The sequence below is a fragment of the Ictalurus punctatus genome, chromosome 5, assembly GCF_001660625.3.
Source record: "Ictalurus punctatus breed USDA103 chromosome 5, Coco_2.0, whole genome shotgun sequence".
NCBI lineage: Eukaryota > Metazoa > Chordata > Actinopteri > Siluriformes > Ictaluridae > Ictalurus > Ictalurus punctatus.
In genome coordinates, this window is record NC_030420.2 from 23,402,423 (window position 1) to 23,422,332 (window position 19,910).

The 19,910-nt window shown below is 38.4% G+C and overlaps 3 protein-coding genes across 9 annotated transcripts in view; all 3 read left to right on the forward strand.

Moving 5' to 3' along the window:
- The window catches only part of aldh9a1a.1 (aldehyde dehydrogenase 9 family, member A1a, tandem duplicate 1), an 11,869-nt gene extending 9,410 nt beyond the window's left edge, over positions 1-2,459 (forward strand). The window contains exons 8-12 of the mRNA XM_017468119.3: positions 303-491; positions 1,021-1,108; positions 1,441-1,582; positions 1,689-1,801; positions 2,000-2,459. Coding sequence (XP_017323608.1) covers positions 303-491; positions 1,021-1,108; positions 1,441-1,582; positions 1,689-1,801; positions 2,000-2,094 — 627 coding nt within the window. The 3' untranslated portion in view covers positions 2,095-2,459. The remainder of the gene's footprint in view (positions 1-302; positions 492-1,020; positions 1,109-1,440; positions 1,583-1,688; positions 1,802-1,999) is intronic.
- Positions 2,460-3,991: 1,532 nt separating this feature from the next.
- zgc:112962 (uncharacterized protein LOC548348 homolog) lies at positions 3,992-11,753 on the forward strand. 4 transcript variants are annotated; one of them, XM_053680343.1, is made up of 11 exons: positions 3,992-4,155; positions 4,630-4,698; positions 6,479-6,546; positions 6,660-6,813; positions 7,570-7,644; positions 7,802-7,894; positions 8,400-8,468; positions 8,582-8,734; positions 10,035-10,106; positions 10,257-11,019; positions 11,398-11,753. In XM_053680343.1, the coding sequence occupies exons 2-10, from the start codon at positions 4,692-4,694 to the stop codon at positions 11,015-11,017; spliced, it is 1,452 nt and encodes a 483-aa protein (XP_053536318.1). In that variant the 5' UTR covers positions 3,992-4,155; positions 4,630-4,691; the 3' UTR covers positions 11,018-11,019; positions 11,398-11,753. The 4 variants fall into 4 exon arrangements, with proteins under 4 accessions (XP_053536318.1, XP_053536319.1, XP_017323606.1 ...); XM_017468117.3 differs by having other exon boundaries at positions 3,995-4,155; positions 6,479-6,547; positions 6,667-6,813; positions 10,257-11,753; XM_053680342.1 differs by having other exon boundaries at positions 3,995-4,155; positions 10,257-11,753.
- A 1,475-nt stretch (positions 11,754-13,228) lies between these two features.
- On the forward strand, positions 13,229-18,432 carry LOC108265591 (torsin-1A-interacting protein 2). Of its 4 annotated transcripts, none has more exons than XM_017468113.3 (8): positions 13,229-13,410; positions 13,841-13,936; positions 15,224-15,391; positions 15,496-15,675; positions 15,774-15,893; positions 16,538-16,660; positions 16,736-16,786; positions 16,870-18,432. In XM_017468113.3, exons 1-8 carry the CDS (start codon positions 13,341-13,343, stop codon positions 17,658-17,660), a joined length of 1,599 nt encoding a protein of 532 aa, XP_017323602.1. In that variant the 5' UTR covers positions 13,229-13,340; the 3' UTR covers positions 17,661-18,432. The 4 variants fall into 4 exon arrangements, with proteins under 4 accessions (XP_017323602.1, XP_047011603.1, XP_047011604.1 ...); XM_047155647.2 differs by having other exon boundaries at positions 15,224-15,373; positions 16,867-18,432; XM_017468112.2 differs by having other exon boundaries at positions 13,230-13,410; positions 16,867-18,432.
- The last annotated feature ends 1,478 nt before the right edge of the window (positions 18,433-19,910 follow it).

Consider the following 19,910-nt stretch of genomic DNA (forward strand, 5'->3'; position numbering starts at 1 on the left):
CTTGTGGCTGAATGGGCAAATCCCCACATCCTTGCGCCACTATATAGTGGAAAGCCTTTCTAGAAGAGTGGAGGTTATTATAACAAAAAAGGGGGACTACATTTGGAATTTGATGCTCAGGTGTCCATAAACTTGGCTATTGTTAAAGAAGTTGTTTGCCATTTATTAATGACAGTCTAGTAAGTTACTAGTTGTCTATATATATATATATATATATATATATATATATATATATATAAGTTGTTCCTTTTCCCTAGCATAGACATACTGCAGGTGTCATAAATGTTTTCTGGTTGATGCAGGTGTGTTGCAATGGGACACGGGTCTTCGTGCAGAGGGAGATTATGAAGCCATTTGTAGAGGAGGTCGTGAAGAGAGCCAAGGCCATTGCTGTTGGAGATCCTTTACTAGATGGAACACGGATGGGTGCGCTGATCAGCAAACCCCACATGGAGAAAGTACTGGGCTTTATTAATCAAGCTAAAGAACAGGTACTACTGCACATCAACTCATTAAGCTTTTTTAATAAGGTATTTAATCTATGAAGGGGAAAAAAAAGAAAAGTCACCTAAGTAACATTTCAGTGCGTGTTGTATGCTTTTGAATGTCCACATAAGAGAAGATTTATTTTTTCACACATTTATTTCTTCACATAAATATAAATGGAGCAGTCGCTCCTAGCACTTCAACCTTGACTGGTAGATCTTAGTATTATCAATGTGTTTGTTTAAACTTTACATAGCAAATTAGTTTGAACCTATTGTGAAATTCTTCATAGTAGATCAACAAGTTACTGTCATTGTACTGCACACACATGATGTGCTGAGGATGTGGTTTTGTAGAAAAGATGCATTTTAGAGCATCTCAGATTGATACTATACATAACTAGATCAAATTGACTGAACTATTCACTATGTCTGATCAGTAAAAAAGACGTCTGATCTGAATAGGTACACCGTAATGATTGTAACAATATACAAAAATAGAAGCTGTAGATTTAATGTCTCGCATCTTGTTTAGGGAGCCAAGGTGCTATGTGGTGGAGAACCATTTGTTTCCAGTGACCCCAAACTGAAAGGAGGTTACTACTTGTCCCCTTGTGTACTGGGTAATATTTTAATTTTTGTTGTGTCTGGCTTAGCTTCTAGCTTAACAACACTAACCTTTGTGTGTGTGATACTGGCCAAAAAAGTTTGTTCCATTCTCATGCTTATGACAAGATGCTAATTTTGTATCTGTGCATGTACAGTATTTGTCTACCACCAAATACCCACTCTTGCTGCTATGGGAAAAAAAAAATCCACTACCAATTAGCATGAGAAGAGTCATTAGCTTTTTTCATTATAAGAAGTTGGGCCCTAATATAATCTAAAATAAGCTTTCCAGCAATATGCTAGTGAATGTTTGTTTGATTTCTTTTATATGTTGCTCCATTCATAGATAACTGCAGGGATGACATGACCTGTGTGAAAGAGGAAATCTTTGGGCCTGTAATGTCCATTATGCCATTTGACACAGAAGAGGAGGTTTTACAAAGAGCCAACAATACAACTTTTGGTCTGGCATCTGGAGTCTTCACCAGGTAAAGTCTCACACCAGTGTCACCTTCAGATGTCAGAATGATAAGAATTTTTTTATGCAACGTCTTGCATCTTAAATTTCAACATTTTTGTCTCTCATGCATGTAGGGATATTTCTCGAGCCCACAGAGTGGCTGAAAATCTTCAAGCTGGAACGTGCTTTATCAATAATTATAATGTCAGTCCAGTGGAGGTCCCATTTGGAGGCTACAAGATGTCAGGTATACTGTAGCTACTGCGAGAATAATTATACTTTTATTAATGCCATAACAATGGCAATGGACACTGGCCTCTTTATAAAAAAAATTTCAAATTCACATTTTCTTACTGTGTATACACAGGTACTTCTTAAACTGTTTGTAATGTTTTTATGTAAATTACATCCATGAGGGATAACCGTTTTTTCCCCTTCTCTCCAGGTTTTGGCAGAGAGAATGGAATGGTGACCATTGAGTATTACTCACAGCTGAAAACTGTTGTGGTGGAAATGGGAGATGTCAGTAACTACTTTTAAAAGATGTCTTATGTTGTCTTCCTGAAATGTGACCATGTTGCCTTTCAACAATAAAGCTGTGATATTTAGTAAATATGATCCCATAGCTGACCGTTTAGTAAACTTATCCCTGATCAACTAGTTTTACATACTTCAAAAAGGTCTGAGCCGAAGCCATAACACTAGCAAGTGCCTAATACACTAATGTCATATTTGCCTTTAAGATTTTCCTAATGCATTTCTACAGTACATCATTTCAGTGTTATTTGTAGCAAGTTCAATTGCATGTTCAGTGTACGAAACATCTATACATTTGGGAATGTTTTTTTGTTTTACTTAGAATGAACACATTTTGTTAATTTGGAATTAAATTTGCAAATCTCTCAGTTTTCTGTATTTGCTTCACATTGACATATGCAAACTTCTAGACTTTGGGTATAAGGCTTGAGGCTGAGGAAGAAAACACTTGCAGGGGAAAAAAAACTGAGAAAATTCTCTTGTCCATTTAAGCAGTCTGAAACAACCGGAGACATGATCACACTGTTTAGAAAAGGGTGTTCACCTTTTTGTTCTATATACAGTAAGGATGATCAAGAAAAAATTCTTCAGTGTCCAACCATACAGACATTGCACATGTGATTGCATCATGTGTTTACCACATGATGCAATACAACAGTTATATTTACAAAGTCATCATAACTACAATAAAACTAAACAAGTCTCCATACATACTGGACTATGTTTACCAGTTATGTCAGTTGTGCTTTTGTCAGGCTATGTTCATGAAAGTCAACTTCTTGGTTGGTCTGCAACATTACCAATCTTTTAAAATTTGTTAATAAGTTTGGCAACAGTGTTGTGTGATGTGTTTACCATGTTTCGTGGTGGGGAGACAGGGACATTTTCTAGTAAAACATTTGGGTGTTTTTTTTTTGTTTTGTTTTGTTTTTTAAACACATTTTAAACATATAAGGTGCTTGAATTTGGCTTTTTGAAATGTAAGTACTGGAAAACCTTGAAAATAGCCATATTTTATCTATTGGTGTGTAAAAAGTGCTTGAATTATAAAAGGACAACTAAATAATTTGAGGGGCACACCCTGGCTTAGTGGTTAGCATGTTCACCTCACACCTCCAGGATCCAGGGTTCGAGTCCTGCCAGGGCCGTGTGTGTGTCGGGGTTTCCTCCGGGTACTTCAGTTTCCTCCCCCAGTACCAAGACTGATTGTGAATGTGCCCTGCGATGGACAGGCACCCTGTACAGGGTGTACCCCGCCTTGTACCCCATGCTCTCTGGGATATGCTCCAGGTTCCCCGTGACCCTGAAAAGTGTTGTAGGCTGATTGCCATTTCCAAATTGGCGATAATCTGTGAGTATGTGTGACTGTGCCCTGTGATGGGTTGGGACCTCACCCTGCACCACCCAAGTCCCTGGGTTAGGCTCCAGGCACCCCACAACCCTCTGTAGGATAATCGGTACATAAAATGAATGGATGGTTTTTTTAATGGATTTTTTAATGAATGACAATTTGTTTGCATTCTTTAAGGAATTACAAAAAAAATATTTAGGGGAAAGCAAAACACTCAAAATACAAAACACTACTATTTAAAAAGTAGTTCTAATAAGTGAACACAGATAAATAATTTATCATGTTGTTTGTGTGGAAATTTTAATTATTGTGTGTAATGTTTATTTTCTCGTTTTTCATGAAGAGCGCAAACCAATCCTGCATCCATAAATTTCAATAGAGAACAGTGAAATCCCAGAAGAAACAAGGGTCCAAATAATACGTTCCGCCCTGGTTAGGAAGAATGATACACTGGAGTTTGTACTGTACGTGACTAGCAGTTTCTTCTAATAACTGAATTCTCAGGAGAAACTCTAATAAGCGAGACTGCAGCTCGTTTTAAAAGACGGGAAACCTTTGTAACTTCCGGTTTGCTGTCACTCCGAAACGGAATTCGCCCTGAACCCATCCGCACAATGACGTCATCAACTCGGTTCAATCCTGTGTTTTGTTCAGTTTAGGCAAAACCGAAACGAAGCTCTGTTAAACTACTAATGTATGAACACATGAACTTGGTGAGTGGATTTTTTTTTTTTTTAATCACTTTGTCTAATTTTGAGCATATCTGATAATTCCGAGTCAAAAACGCGCCTGAGCAGAACTAAATTAACTCAGATAACCTAGCTAGCTAGCTCGGGTAAGTTAGCTGTAAAAGTTCAAATTATTAGCAAAGTTTGCATAACATTACATGATCGGTTGGCTGAGCCACTGAATTAGTGAACCATATTTACAGAATATGTATGCTTAGTAATGTTTCTTAATTATATAAATGGGCCTAAATCAGTTAAGTTCAAGATTCATGCCATTTTATTATTGTTATATTTAAAATATGAATGATGAAAAAATCTAGCTAGTTCACTGATTTATTTATGCACTGTTTCCATCAATCACTCTGCTTAGTGACGGTTTATTATCTCAGTCACGACACAGTTCATGTTAACGCTTTGCTGTTCGAGTCTGTGATTTTATTTGTTTTTATACCATCACAGCTACACAGATTTACCCTGAATTGACCGACTCCTCTTCTAGACAGCTGGATAGTGCTGAAAAAATGAATGGTAACAACCTGTGCATTTTGCTCGTTCGTATCATCATAATCATCACTAGGCTATCACCACACCGTCTACTCATTTTTTTTACTTTGAGTTGCTGTCATTTCTTCATTCAGCATGTACCCTTTTTTGCAGGCACTAGATCAAACGTTGAGCACATGATAAATTTAGATCTAGATTATAATTTGTTCCCCCTCTTCACTAAGAGGTTGCTGTTATTCTACTAAATTGCCCCTAAAACAATCTGCTGTTTTCTAGAGAAAGTATGATGCATACAAACTCCGATTATACATGAAGTCTAAATCAGCAGGTGTTTTTCCAAGTGTCTTTTATATTTATTTATTTAAAAGAATATATCTGGTTTATGGTTTTTTATTTATTACAGCTTGTACTGATTTTTATTCTTCCATTTAAGAGTTATGTGTATTTTTATAAAGAATATTTACACATATAAAGGAAGCTAATCGTACCATGTGCAAACTCTTCTAGTTCTGTTGAGGATTAGCGAGATTTTTTTTCCCTCTGACTTTGAGTGAATTTAAGAACTGCCTCAAGGCCCGTTCACACTGGGACGATTTTTCAGCACATTAAACGGTCCGTTTAACGCCCCAATGGCTGTTAATGGGAGTGTTCACACCCACACGGTTTACATGTGCCGTCAAAGCAATTATTTTTAACGTCGGGGATTAGATTTTTTTTGGCGCGTTGCGTTAAAAACTTTCCAACAAATGAGATTCGTGCTTTTGGTCACATGCCCTTCGCTGCTGAAGTTTAAACTATAGCTGCGTCCAAAATCGGGTACTGTGACAGTAAGCATTCGATACAGTATCTACTGCATTGCCGTTTAAACAGTACATACTAATCAGTATGTGTGTATTATGATTACGGTCCCGGACATACTACATCCGCCATGTTAGCATTGTAATGTGACCTTCGATGTCGTCATAAACACAACAATCTTAAATAAGTTAACAATTTATTCGGATATTGTTAAACAAGTCCTGTTTAACCAAGGTTTAATACTTAAAAAAGAGCCAACGCTGTCTTCCACGATTTTTATTTTTCTTACCTCGTCCGCACCAGTCCCGTTGCATTATAGGATTGTTTGACTCGTGTAGTGTGCATCGGTTGCATACTGCAAAATCTCACTGGAAGCAGTACACCACTGTTTCTTTTGTCCTTTCCTGCAAATATTTCACACCTCTGCTCAATGATAATCCGCTGATTGATTGATAGTTTATTGTATTTATTTTACATTTGGCATATACAGTAGGCATGGTTGCATATATAGAGACATGAGCATATGGGCTACTCATAGTATTTCTATCATATGTGCATATAGCAGAAATAGTAAGAGTTGTATGATTGGTATGTGAATTCGATTTCAGATACTGTTGTGCTTCCTTCTTATGACGAGTAGCTGTCAGAAATGGGAAGATGTGCAGCGTCACAGTTTGTGTACCGGGTTATTTCTGCATGTCAATAAGTGCCATCTGCTGTCAGAGAGTGAATTTGCAATGTCATTCAGCGTGTCGCCTGCGTTTAACGCATGGGTATAAGCGTAAAAAAATGCGTCAAAAAACTAACCATTTAATGCGCTAAAAAAATGTCCTGCTGTGAACCGGGCTTCTGATGCGTTTTTTGTTTAATGAAGTTGTGAACATTTGGTGGGATTGCAATTTTTGTGTTTTCATTTGCAAATAATGATCCAGTTGATTAAAACTTCATTGTTCTGTCTTCGAATCCATTCTTGAAATAATAACCTCATGTTGCATCTTTAATGTAGGACAGGACACTGAGCAGCCTGAGGACACTGACACAAGAGTGCATAACCAACAGAAGGCGAATAAGAAAGGTGTTTTGTGCATAATGAATTACTGAATATAGGGTGTCTACACATATTACACTACTAAAATGAAAGAGGTTTTCAAACAGTGAAATAGATTTTGAATACATTTTAATTGATCGATACAGCTGGAGTCAGAGGTCAGTCTGATGCAGAACGAGAGGACCTTGACAAATTAGATGGGAAGTGCATCAAAGGCAAGAATGAAAACGATGACGTGCCACATGCTGGGGAGAGCCCAAGACTGAGGAGGTCCAATGAGAAACAAAAAATAGGTATAATGTACCTAATAGGTATAATGTAATAGTGTATTATTGAATATACACCAATCAACCATAACAATAAAACCACTCACCGGTGAAGTGAATAACATTGATTGTCTTGTTAGAGTGGCACCTGTCAAGGGGTGGGATATATTAGGCAGCAAGTGAACAGTCAAAAGTTGATGTGTTGGAAGCAGGAAATATGGGCAAGCGTAAGGATCTGAACAACTTTTACTAGGGCCAAATTGTTATGGCTAGACACTTGGGTCAAAGCATCTCCAAAAACGGCAGGTCTTGTGGGGTGTCCCCAATATGCATTGGTTAGTACCTACAAAAAGTGGTCAAAGGAAGGACAACCAGGGACAGGGTCCTTGACCCCCACTCTTGCACATGGGGAGTGAAGGCTAGTCCACTTGGTCCTATCCCACAGAAGATCTAGTGTGGCACAAATTGCTGAAAAAAGTTCATGCTGGCTATGATAGAAAGGTGTCAGAATACACAGTGTATCACAGCTTGCTGTGTATGGGGCTGCGTTTAGAGTTTAGCAGACTGTCTAGAGCACCCACGCTGACCCCTGTCCACCACCGAAAGTTTCTACAATTGTAAAAAAAACATTGTTGCAGACCAAGAATACCCTGTACACCTTGTCTATAGAATTTAATTCCGAATCATTTGTTTTTACATTATTTCACTTCACTTAAGCCTGTTACCTTTCTTTAATATCCAGTGGTGATATGAACAACTTTATTATATCTGTGCATTTGATAGGTGGAGATGCAGACAGTGGTAATTCTGAAGAAGAAGACGACGAAGAAGAAGAAGTAGAGTGTTACACTGATGATGGTGATTAAAATAGTGGGATTTTTAAAATTCCATTTGCATTTATTTAATCCACCACATCTACAGTAACATTACAGCCTGCATAATTGGTATAAAAAATGTATTTCTGTCATTTTATATTTTGCATCCTTGTTTAAAGTCTGTTGTCTACTATATCAAGACATAGATGAAAGAAGTCAGGAGGGGGACTGTGGTCTTACCTCTTCAGAAATAAACCAGAGTGTGAAGAGCCCACAAACGAAACATGTTAAACGTATGTACTATTGAATCTGTTGTTATTGAATATGTGTGTTTGTTTATTTGCTGATGAGCCCCATTATTTATGATAACTTCTCAGCTAAAACAGACTTTAATTACACGATAAGCTGGCTATCATCATGAACATTTAATAGTGGCATCCAAGCCCTATAACCAGTTACCTACTGAATTCTCTGTTTGGTGATTAACAGTTAGGCAGCTGCAAAGCAGATAAATACGTTTCTGTTACAGTAATGCATTTGTGTATATAATGAAGGAAGTGATTGAGGACAAAATGAATTTTGCTCAGGGGCATGGGCAGGCTAGAAACAGCACTGGTTATAGTTTGTGCAGGTTTGTAGATAACGTGTACCTGCATTTCCAGTAAGGCTGTTTTCACACAGTTAATGTATAACCATCAGAAGCTGTAGTCCTAATACATTTCCAGTTATTGGATTTTCATTGTTCTGTCTTCGAATCCATTCTTGAAATAATAACCTCATGTTGCATCTTTAATGTAGGACAGGACACTGAGCAGCCTGAAGACACTGACACAAGAGTGCATAACCAACAGAAGGCGAATAAGAAAGGTGTCTTGTGCATAATGAATTACTGAATATAGGGTGTCTACACATATTACACTACTAAAATGAAAGAGGTTTTCAAACAGTGAAATAGATTTTGAATACATTTTAATTGATAGGTACAGCTGGAGTCAGAGGTCAATCTGATGCAGAACGAGAGGACCTTGACAAATTAGATGGGAAGTGCATCAAAGGCAAGAATGAAAGTGATGACGTGCCACATCCTGGGGAGGGCCCAAGACTGAGGAGGTCCAATAAGAAACAAAAAATAGGTATAATGTACTGCAGTGTATTATTGAATATACACCAATCAACCATAACATTAAAACCACTCACCGGTGAAGTGAATAACATTTGATTATCTTGTTACAGTGACACCTATCAAGAGGTGGGGTATATTAGGCAGCAAGTGAACAGTCAAAAGTTGATGTGTTGGAAGCAGGACAAATGGGCAAGCGTAAGGATCTGAACAAGTTTGACTAGGGCCAAATTATTATGGCTAGACAATTGGGTCTAAGCATCTCCAAAATTTCAGGTCTTGTGGGGTGTCCCCAGTACGCAATGACAGAAAGGTGTCCGAACACAGTGCATCACAGCTTGCTGCGTATGGGTCTGCGTAGCCGCAGACTGGTTAGAGTACCTATGCTGACCTTTGTCCACACCAAAGGTTTCTACAATTTAAGAAACATTGTTGCAGACCAAGTACACCCTTTCATGGTAACGGTATTCCCGAATGGCAGTGGCCTCTTTCAGCAGGATAATGAGCCCTGCCACACTGCAAAAATTGTTCAGGAATGGTTTGAGGAAAATGATCAAGAGTTTAAGGTGTTGACTTAGCCTCCAAATTCACCAGATCTCAATCTGATGGAGCATCAGTGGGATGTGCAGCACACGGGGGACCTACACAATATTAGGCAGGTGGTTTTAATGTTATGGCTGATTATTAAAACCACCTGCCTAATATTGTGTAGGTCCCCCTTGTGCTGCCAAAAAGCTATGACTCGTCGAGGCATGTATTCCACAAGACCTCTGAAGGTGTGTTGGGGTATCTGGTACCAAGATGTTAGCATCAGATCCTGTAAGCCCTGTAGGTTGCGAGGTGGGGTCTCCACAGATCGGACTTGTTTATCCAGCACGTCCCACAGATGGTCGATCATACCAGACGGGCTAGCCTTCCCTCCCCATGCACATCAATGAGTTTTGGGAGCCCATGACCCTGTCACCAGTTCACCGATTGTCCTTCCTTGTAGCCGTCACAATTTGACACTTGGCAAAATCGCGCAGATACTTACGCTTGCCCCTTTTTACTTTGCTTCCAACACATCAACTTCAAGAATTGGCTGTTCACTTGCTGCCTAATATATCCCACACCTTGACAGGTACCATTGTAATGAGATAATCAATGTTATTCACTTCACCTGTCAGTGGTCAGTTGTCTCATAACATTGTTTCAATTGAGTCTTCCACCTTAGACTGTGAATGCAGTATTTGGAATACATTTTTCTTTAAATATTTTGTTAGCACCCATGATAGATGGTAGATTTAGACGTGTTTTGTGTGATTGTACTACAGCACATCTGGGCGAAGGCGACGTTCGTGGCCATGTTGAAACAAAAAAGAGCCCAACTGCTGCTGATACTTCCAGTAAGTATTGTTTTTGACTTGTATGATTAGTAGCACCAACAGTTGCTATGCAAATTACGCAGAAATAGCATTTTTATTTTTTAGTATAGCATTGTTGTTGTTGTTGTTGTTGTTACAGTTACAGACATTATTGTTTTCTCTCACACACAGGATGGTACATATTATTATTTTTTCTGCTTGCTCTTCTGGGTGTGGTTCTGTGGTTTCCGAGTACCTCATCTCCACCCTTGCAAAAACAGTTTAATTTGCTGGAGGTGTTTTGTCAAGAAATGGACAAGGTCAAAGCCAGTTTCCCCAGCCAGCATCGTGAACTGTGGAGGAGAAGCAGGATCCACCTCCAGAAACATCTCAACCTGACTGATCCAACTGAACCAGTGAGTCTCATCCTAACTTCTGGTCGTGCTGCTGAGAAGACTCTGGGTTGTCTGGCTCACCAGTTAGCTGCAGCGTTTTCTAACGCTCTCAACTCCTCAGTCTTGGCTATTGATGGATCTAGCAAAAGTGAAGAAGGCAGTGACCAGGTTAAGCTGGACATTGATAAAGCGCTGAAAGAGGCTTTTGAAGGTGGCACACAAGCAGCTGTTATTCACCGTTTTGAAGAGCTTCCTCCTGGATCTACACTCATCTTCTACCGCTACTGTGATCATGAGAATTCTGCCTTTAAGAAAGTCTTTTTGGCTTTCACTGTCATGCTACAGGAAGAGATGGATTTCCCACCTAATGTCAGTCTGGGACTGGTGGAGGAGGTAGTGCAAGAGTATTTAACAGAGAAGTTTGTCTCCTCTGAAAAGACGGCTAAGTTTAACCAGATGGATTTAGACAAGCTAAGTGGGCTGTGGAGTAGAATCTCCCATCTCATCCTACCGGTAACTGCAGAGCAGAAGATTGAACAGCACGGCTGTCAAACATAAAGGTGACTTTCTGTGAACTGAACTGGAGGCTTATTATAGTTATTCTACAGAAATGGTCGGGGGAAATCTACAGGGATCCACTGATTCATAGTTTCAACATAGTCCTCTCTCTCTCTGTGTGTGTGTTTGAGTGTGAGAGAGAGTGTGTGTGTGTGTGTGTGTGTGTGTGTGAGGGAGGGTGTGTGCGACTGATAATACTTGAATTAATTTGAAAATGCCTTAAGGTGACATATTACAGTTTGTATAGCTTGAAATTATATAAGCTTGTGGAATTTTTAATGATACATTAGAAAATCAGTCATTTGGAATATTGCAATGGATCTGGCTAGTGTAATCATTTCTGACTACATTTTTCTACACAATCTCCTTTTCCCTGAAAGGCAACTCAGAGGGCATATGAAGTTTCAACAGTGGGTGGTGTTAGGAGCATGTGGAAGGCTATGTTTTCCTTGCAGTTGCACTTCACCTTGCAGGCAGAAGTGAGCTCAACAAATAACAAAGTGCATCTTTAAGTCTGTGGGAGAAGAAATTGCACTGTAAATGGACTGTTATTCACTGAAAATGTTTTGAGCAGTTAGCATTCTTTATATGAAAACTTTAATTACATTATTCTTTTACTGAAATAAAAGAATAAACATTTTAATTGTTTTAATTTGATTGTTGATTTTGTTTCTGCAGGGTAAATTTAATAAATGCAACTTTTGATCCATGTATAAATAAATGTATGAATAAACCATTTGGGAATAAGCTGTTTATTCATTAAATGGTTATGAGGTTGTGTTGCTTGATATTATAAAGACCGTAACAATAATGTTGTAATATTTAGTAGGTAGTATATTGTGTCCTCCAGTTCGAATTATTTGATGCCTCTCCCCCACAGTTATATAGGCTGAGAGAGAGACAGGGTAGAGTTACATTTTGCAGCAGGTCATAACAAATTTAATGCTTTATTATTGCTTTTAATCTATGACTGACAACAAACTCATTTCTGAACACAGCTCTGTTCCCGTAACTTTTCATTTTAATTCCTAAAATGAAAAAAATAATATACCTATCAGCAGGGTTTATGATATTTACTACATTAAGAAGTACATTTCACATTTTGCATGAAATTCAAGACTGGAATCACCAAATGCTAATGTTTAGGTGTGGGCAATATGACTACAATCTTATTTTACAATAACGATACGTTTTCTCCGGTAGGTCTATCAGTAGTATTCAAGTAGGAAATACTACAGAAACTGAATAAAGCAATGAAATGTAAAATAAAATACACTTCACTGTATGACACATACAGTGATTCCTGTTAAATTTACTGAAGTTATTTAGTCATATGAGTGTGTGAGTGATTTTAAAAAGGTTTATTAGACTGCTACGACCTAATGCACAGATCCAATCAGGGGTGGATTTAGTGATTTGGGGGCCCTAGGCAAAACATAAGAATGGGGTCTTCATTTCAGTTTTTTAACACTGATGTTAAAATTTTCAGCATATGTTATTTCGCATTATCAATATCAATAATCGGGGTGGACTGGGACCAAAAAGTGGCCCTGGATTTTCTGGCCCAGAACGGACCACCACGCCACTCATGAAGTAAGCGTTCTGATGGCATTTTAGCGTATGGATTTTTAGAAAAAAAACATAATTAATTAGTGAAAAGTAAAAAATAAAACTTTCTTAACCATAAGTTTAAGCAGCGAGTTTACATTCACTTAAGACATAACCGATTGTGTTTGCATGAATACTCTTCCAGACCTGCATTTTGACATCATGTGTGTGTATTTATTTGACCGTCCAAGAGTAATAAGCCTCTAAAGAGAACCTGATACTCGCACGATGAGGCGGCTTTCTGTGCACGCGCTTCAAGTGTGTCAGGCTTGGTTAACTTCTTATCTTAATTTTTGTTATTTTTATTTTATCTTTCTTTTCATGTTACACATGACGCGGACGCGATTGTACTCGGAAAAATTTCCGAGTCCAAAATGTCCGAGTCCGTGTCAAATTCGTGTAAAAATTTATCCGAACGCGTGACAAGTCCGAGTTCGTTTTTAATTGGACTTGAGTCTGAGTACCCAACTCTACTGATGTTTATGAAGTAATTTGTAACTGTAACCACTAGGCTATAGTACACAGTACATATCCGTTCGCCATTTCTGACTCATCTCTGCGGTCTGGTGTCTGATGTGTATTGTTTCCGGAAATGACTGGTGTTCACACAAATGTGTCCCCCAGGAAACATTTCTCACTTCCCCTTTACCGCTAGTTAGTTGTGTTGTATTGAGTTAAAGTTTTAATAAAAGTGGTCTGATTTCATGTGACTCAGATGGATCGCGTCGATTTGGAAAGAGAGAGTGCTGAATTGAGAAGAAGCACCAGACAGTTGAGGAATAAAGGTCTGTTTGTACAGAGTTTAAATCAAATGATCATAGATGCCCGTTAGCTTTTTAGCTCGCGTGTAGTTTGTGCATGGATCTGAACTTTATGTATGGACTTAATGCATGCAAACTGTCTAATGGCGGCTCTACTACTTATTAAAGTGATAGCTTTGGTGAATATGTGGACCGAACAGTTGGGCTTCATAGATTTAACGATACTTTTGCGATCAGAAAACAATATGAAAGGACTCGGCGGCGGAACGGGCAAATAATGCAGTTACTTTCGTTTTGCTCCTGCTCGCAGTAGCTTAAGCGAAACTTGTACAGATAAAGAAAGGGGGGGGGGGCCCAGGGCACAGTTTTTGTGTCGAAGGCTAGCAGGTATTATTAATTAAACTGAGTTAATAGACTCTTATGAAGAATAAACATGAGTTATTTTTGTGTTTAGGAGTTTTTGCAATTGATCTGAGACCGAGAGGAGCGCTGAAGAGGAAGAGAAACATCACAGCTTTTACCACCACTGAAGAGTGTGGCACAGATGAAGGTAGCCATGAGTGAAAAGCTTTTTGATTTACTTTATACAAATAAAGTTTCTGACTCTATTTGCTATTCACATGTCAGCCGTCTAACCCATCCCATAATGTGAAGCAACTGTCATGCCACTGCTTACCTGTATTCTGTATTATTCTAAAAAAATAAATATCATATTTGTCACAAGCATCGGTCCTCTCTTATGGACTCTTCTAGTCGGAAATGGGATGGCAGTGTCAAAAGCTTGATTCGGTGGCTATTTTTGTGTGGATTTCAGCATTGGTTTGGGATCACTGTCCAGCTGAAAGCTCCATCCACAACCCAGTTGTATAGACAGCCAGATTTTTACTTTCCTTCATGCGGCCATTATGCCACGTTACCTAACACAGTTCCCAGGGCCTTTGGAATAAAAACAGACCCATAACATCACAGATGTTAACTCTACTTAACAGTTGTATATCCATCCTTCTTCTTATATCAAATGCACATTTCATGTTTTGTTTTGTTTTTCTGTTCAAAAAGCTCTCTTCTTCTCTCATGTGACCTTAGAACCCAGCCAAAGGACATCTAGAATGATATACCTGATATATCATTAAGTATATCATTCTAGAGAAGTCCAGGTGCTTATACTTGTGATGAGATGGAAGAGGAAGCTTTTGTTCTGGTACAACTTTGAGAAGAATAGTTTGTTGACATGGAGGTGGTGTCTGATTGTATATTTGGATACTTGGTAATGCTAAATGCTTTCATTTTCTGCTAATCTTCCAACAGTCATCCACAGATGATTTTCTTGGCATCTCTGACCATCGGTCTCACTGTATGTGGGGGCAAAATACAATTTAGTCCTCTTCCAGGCAGGTTCCTTACAGCTCTGGTTGTTTTCAATATCAGTGGATATTTGAATTTTCTGGCATTTTATAGACATTGCCTGATTTACCAAGCGCAACATACTTTTGTCTTTTTCATTTCTCTACTTTCTAATCTTCTTTATGTTGATGAATGACTAATGGAATCTAGCCTTTGTGTGTTATACCCTAGTATGTCTAGGGCTTCCAGTAAAAAAAAAAAAAAAAAAGAGTTTTTTTTTGACAAGGATTTTAAAAAATTGTCTTCAATAAAAGGTTAGTTTTTCAGCATTAGATTAAGCTAATTGACCACAAAGAGGTTTTTGTCCCCCCACCCCCATCTTTACCAATGGTACATTTGACTGTGTATATAATATGTTTGCTTTCTCTTAATGAGTATATGTTCTACATTACATGTATTATATTAAATATATTACAATGTATATTTCAAACAGGATCTCCAGATAAGGTCTCCAGGCTTCAGATGGAGAAGGACGCAGAAGATGGACATGAGAATGGGGACCAAAATAATACAGTGGAAATGGATGCGGAGGAACATGAAGATCAGAACGAAGACATGAGTTCAGAGGATGAAAGTGAAAATTGTGAGGCAGTCATGAACAGTAAGACTTTTAATACCCCCCTTTTATATTAAAATTGAGTTAAATCAGTCAGAAACTTGTTGGAGAGGTAGGTACCAAACTCACTGTCTGTGTGCCTGTTCCAGCAAAACCTCTCATCCAGGAGGATGTGATCAGAACACTGCGTGTGGGGAATCTGGAAACAGAGGAGATGAGGGCATTCTTACGGCGGCAAAGCAACTCGCATCAAAAGTCACCGGCACCAGAGCTGTCCAAACTGACAGGGTGTGGAGACACAGTTCATGGTTCTCAGATTTTATCAAGAGGTTTGTCAACATTTTGTCTTTGAGATTGAACTTTATACACATTTCTATATACACATTTTCCATTTATTTTTCTCATAGCCGTTTGATTTTCTCCACAGAACCCTCCAGAACAGGCTCTGCTTCTATCAATCTCAAACCACAGGAGAACAGGGCAGACATTTTGACAGTGAGGAGCAGTATAAGACAGTATCACAACAAAATGGAGGAGAAAGCCAGAGGTTAGAATCATATTGCATTCAGACTAGCAAGCAACACATTCACTAATTGCACTCCCAGTTTGTAGTGGTCACAACTATTCTAGCTTGTAGACATGTAAGGTCCTGTGTTTTTTCTGTTCCGTATATTTTGTAGTCCATAAATATACACTATATCATACACAATAATTTTACATGTCACTGTGTTACCTTTGTTTTGTTAAAATATGTGTAAATTAAGGTAGGTACAGGTAAACATGAAACTTTAATAAGAGGAAGTGTTTATTTTCCTGCTTACCCTAAACACAGTTGAATGTGAGTTGAAGTTGGGAGACTGCTGAATAGACATACCATAATCCCTAACTTTTCATAAATTTGCAATGACTGCAGGACATCTTGCACAAAATGACTGGTCTAAAGAATATACTGGTGCCAGCCATTTGGATTTGTTACTTTAAATCATCATAATTTATTTGCATACAATTGAACAAAGTTTCAATTCACTTGTCAATGTAAGGGTTAGGAAGTCGCATAGGAAATAAATGGTGGACTTTTTTGTTTTTGTTTTCTTGCTTGCTTGTGTAAATGCAGGTTAAGTGCATTTATTTCACAGGTATATCTCTAAGTATTTTCCTTGCCTTCTTTGTCCTTTACCTTGTTTACTGTAGGTGTTTCTGCTGCTGATCATCAGGGCAGGGACAGGTATCCATATGTGAAAGGTCACGCAACACACATCTACAAGACAAATAACCTTCCTGCTGAAAAACAGTCCCTAGACCACACAAACATAGGTAGGATTCTCAGCTCTCAGCTTTGTTTGAGTGCTAATAGAGATGAACATTTAAAATTTTGTCTCTTCCTTGTAGAATTAAGGAAAAAAGTTACCACAAAAGTAGGTTCAACACCCCCCTCAAGAGGTATTATCTCCATTCCACACAGCTTGACTTTTCATTATGTTTGATGATGATGCAGTAACTGGTGTTATTTGTCTCTACAGCAGATGTATGGGGTGTATGCAGGTGGCTTCAGTGGGCTGTGCTCCTGCTGGCTTCACTTGTGTTGGGCTTAATGGCTTATCAACACTTTCCGGCCTCATCCAGAACAAATGAACATCACAACAGATTGTTGTACAGTGCATCTTTCGAAACCCACTTGGCTGAACTAAAGCCGTTATTCCCTAGCCAGCGACCAGAACTCTGGAAAAGGACTGAGATCCATCTTAAGCGCCACCTTAATCTGACCGATCCAACTGAACCAGTGAGTCTCATCCTAACCTCTGGTCAAGCGGCTGAGAAGACTCTGGGCTGTCTGGCGCAACAGTTAGCTGAGGCATTTTCTAACGCTTTCAACTCCTCAGTACTGGGTATTGATGGAACCAGCAAAAGTGTAAAAGACAGCGACCAGGTTAAGCTGGACATTGATAAAGCGCTGAAAGAGGCCTTTGAAGGTGGTACACAGGCAGCTGTTATTCACCGTTTTGAAGAGCTTCCTCCTGGATCTACACTCATCTTCTACCGCTACTGTGATCATGAGAATTCTGCCTTTAAGAAAGTCTTTTTGGTTTTCACTGTGATGCTCCCTGTTGCTGAGCTAGATTTCAAACTCAGTCTGAATGAAGTGGAAGAGCAGGTGCAAGAGTACTTAAAAAAGAAGTTTGTCTCCTCTGACGGGACTGTTGAGTTTAACCAGATGGATGTAGACAAGCTAAGTGGGCTGTGGAGCAGAATCTCCCATCTCATCCTACCAGTAACTGCAGAGCAGAAGATCGAACATCATGGATGTGGGGAGTGAGAGTTTTCACACCAGTATTATGCTACTGGATGGTAATAATTCTATTAGTGCAGTTAAATGGCTGGTGATATGTTTGTTTAGCCAGGTTGTTCTTGACATCTGAAACATATCTAATTGTGAAAACTAAATCTGTGAGGCTATGTTTAAAAGATGTGCAGGATCTTTGTAAAATAGTATTACTTTTTTTTTCTTCAAACATCTTACACATATGCAATGGGCTCTTTGGAAGGTTAATGTCACTTAATGTCATGGCACCAGTGTTGGAATAATGCCATGTTAAATATATTGTTTGGTATGCAGTTTTGTCCTAGTGTAAGGTACAACATTCCTTCTTCATTCAGCTTTACTTCTGATTTTTGTTGTAGCTCTAATATACTTTCTCCAAAATAGCTAGAGTCGTCAGGGATCTCAACAAGGCTCAGTTTTAACTGGAGTGCAGGTGTACGGCTCAGCTCCTTGGACCAGATGACTGAATTTATTTTTAGCAGTTCATATTATTGAATTTAGCACAAGTTTTGTTGAGGTAAGGCTGTTTTTTAAGCTTTGCTCTGGCGTAATATTGTGCACTTGACTAAATTTATAATGATTAAAAATAGAATGTCTTTTTATATATAGTTGTTTGGTATTTTTCTTGTTGCTGTTATATACTTGTTGGAATAGAGACATGTGTACTTAATAAACTACTTTTTCATTGGATCAGATATGCAGTTCAAGGAAGAAAAAAGCTAGATTTATTTGTAAGAGTAGAAAATAAAGTTATGGTCTTGTCTAAGAGTATGAACCAGATTTTTTTTCTATAAATCTTTAGAAAGTATTCACATCTGTGCATCTGTACCATATGGGCAATTAAAATGTTCCCTTGTACTCAGAAAACTATCGTTTTGGAAGAACAATGTTTGAACTCTATAAATTTTTTAAAAATATGTTAGTACATAACATACACTATATGGCTAAAAGTATGTGGACACCTGACCATCACATCCTTATGTGAAGGAGTTGATCATCCCTTTCCAGGTTTAGCCCCCCTTTGCTGTTATAATAACCTCCAATTTTCTAAGAAGGGGACTGTGACTGTGGGGATTTGCCCACTGAGCCGTAAGAGCATTAGTGAGGTCAGGTAAAGAGGCCTGGGGAATGGTCGGTATTGCAGTTCATGTCAAAGATGTTCAGTAGGATTGAGGTCAGGGCTCTGTGCAGGCCACTCAAGTTCTCCCACTCCAAACTTGGCAAACCATGTCTTTATAGACCTCATTTTGTGCACGGGGGCACATGTTGGGACCATTTAGTTCCAGGGAAGCGAATGTATGCTACAGCATACAAAGACATTCTAGACAATTGTGTGCTTACAACTTTGTGAAAACAGATTAGGAAAGATCCGCCTATGGGTGTGATTGCCTTTTGGCCAGATAGTGTAAATTCAAAACTGCATTACACATTAACAATAAAGGTCATAGGTTGAAACTTTCCAAACAGAAAGTCTTAGTAAATCAGTTATGCAGTATTATCGAACATTCCAACACTGTGTAAGCACAATTATGGTCAGTTAGGCTTTAAGAAATATCTGTGTTAATTATTTCCACACAAATAGGTAAGTTATACATAATCACAAATTTCCTCTAAAACCATTCTCTGAAGGTACAAATAGTTTATACAAATAGGAGTTAGTTTAAAAATAGATTTTACATGAACATTTAGTGTTGTCCTAAAAACTGCCTTAAGACTTCTACTATAAGTTCTGTTATAAGAGTTTGAGTCAATGGGCAATTTTTCAGCGCAGGGATACTGTATGTGTTCGATTTCTTGTCCATGGCAATCAGTCCTTTGAGAAATACAAATCAACGTAAATGCTAATTTAATGTAAGTTACAAAAACAATAATGGTCCTTATGCTCTCGATCTTAAACAGCAGAATGCAGGTAGTTTGGTGCTGTGAAAGCATGGCGGACATCCTACATCACATACATTATATATCAAACAAGGAATAACTCAAGTGAGACATACAGCACTGTAACAATTAAAGAAATATTCACTTATTTGTGATTTAAGATATTTTACTGACTTTCTAAGAGAGTACCATTGGGATTGTGCAGTTGTACAATGATTGCTAAAAATCTGAGGTTGTAGGTTTGTTGCACATACAATCAAAATCTGATTGTATGTGCAATAAACCTACTGGATCTGGATGTTAAAAATTTAACCAAAGGACCCGTAATACCAATTACTTCCGAAAGACATAAGATAAGATACGTCG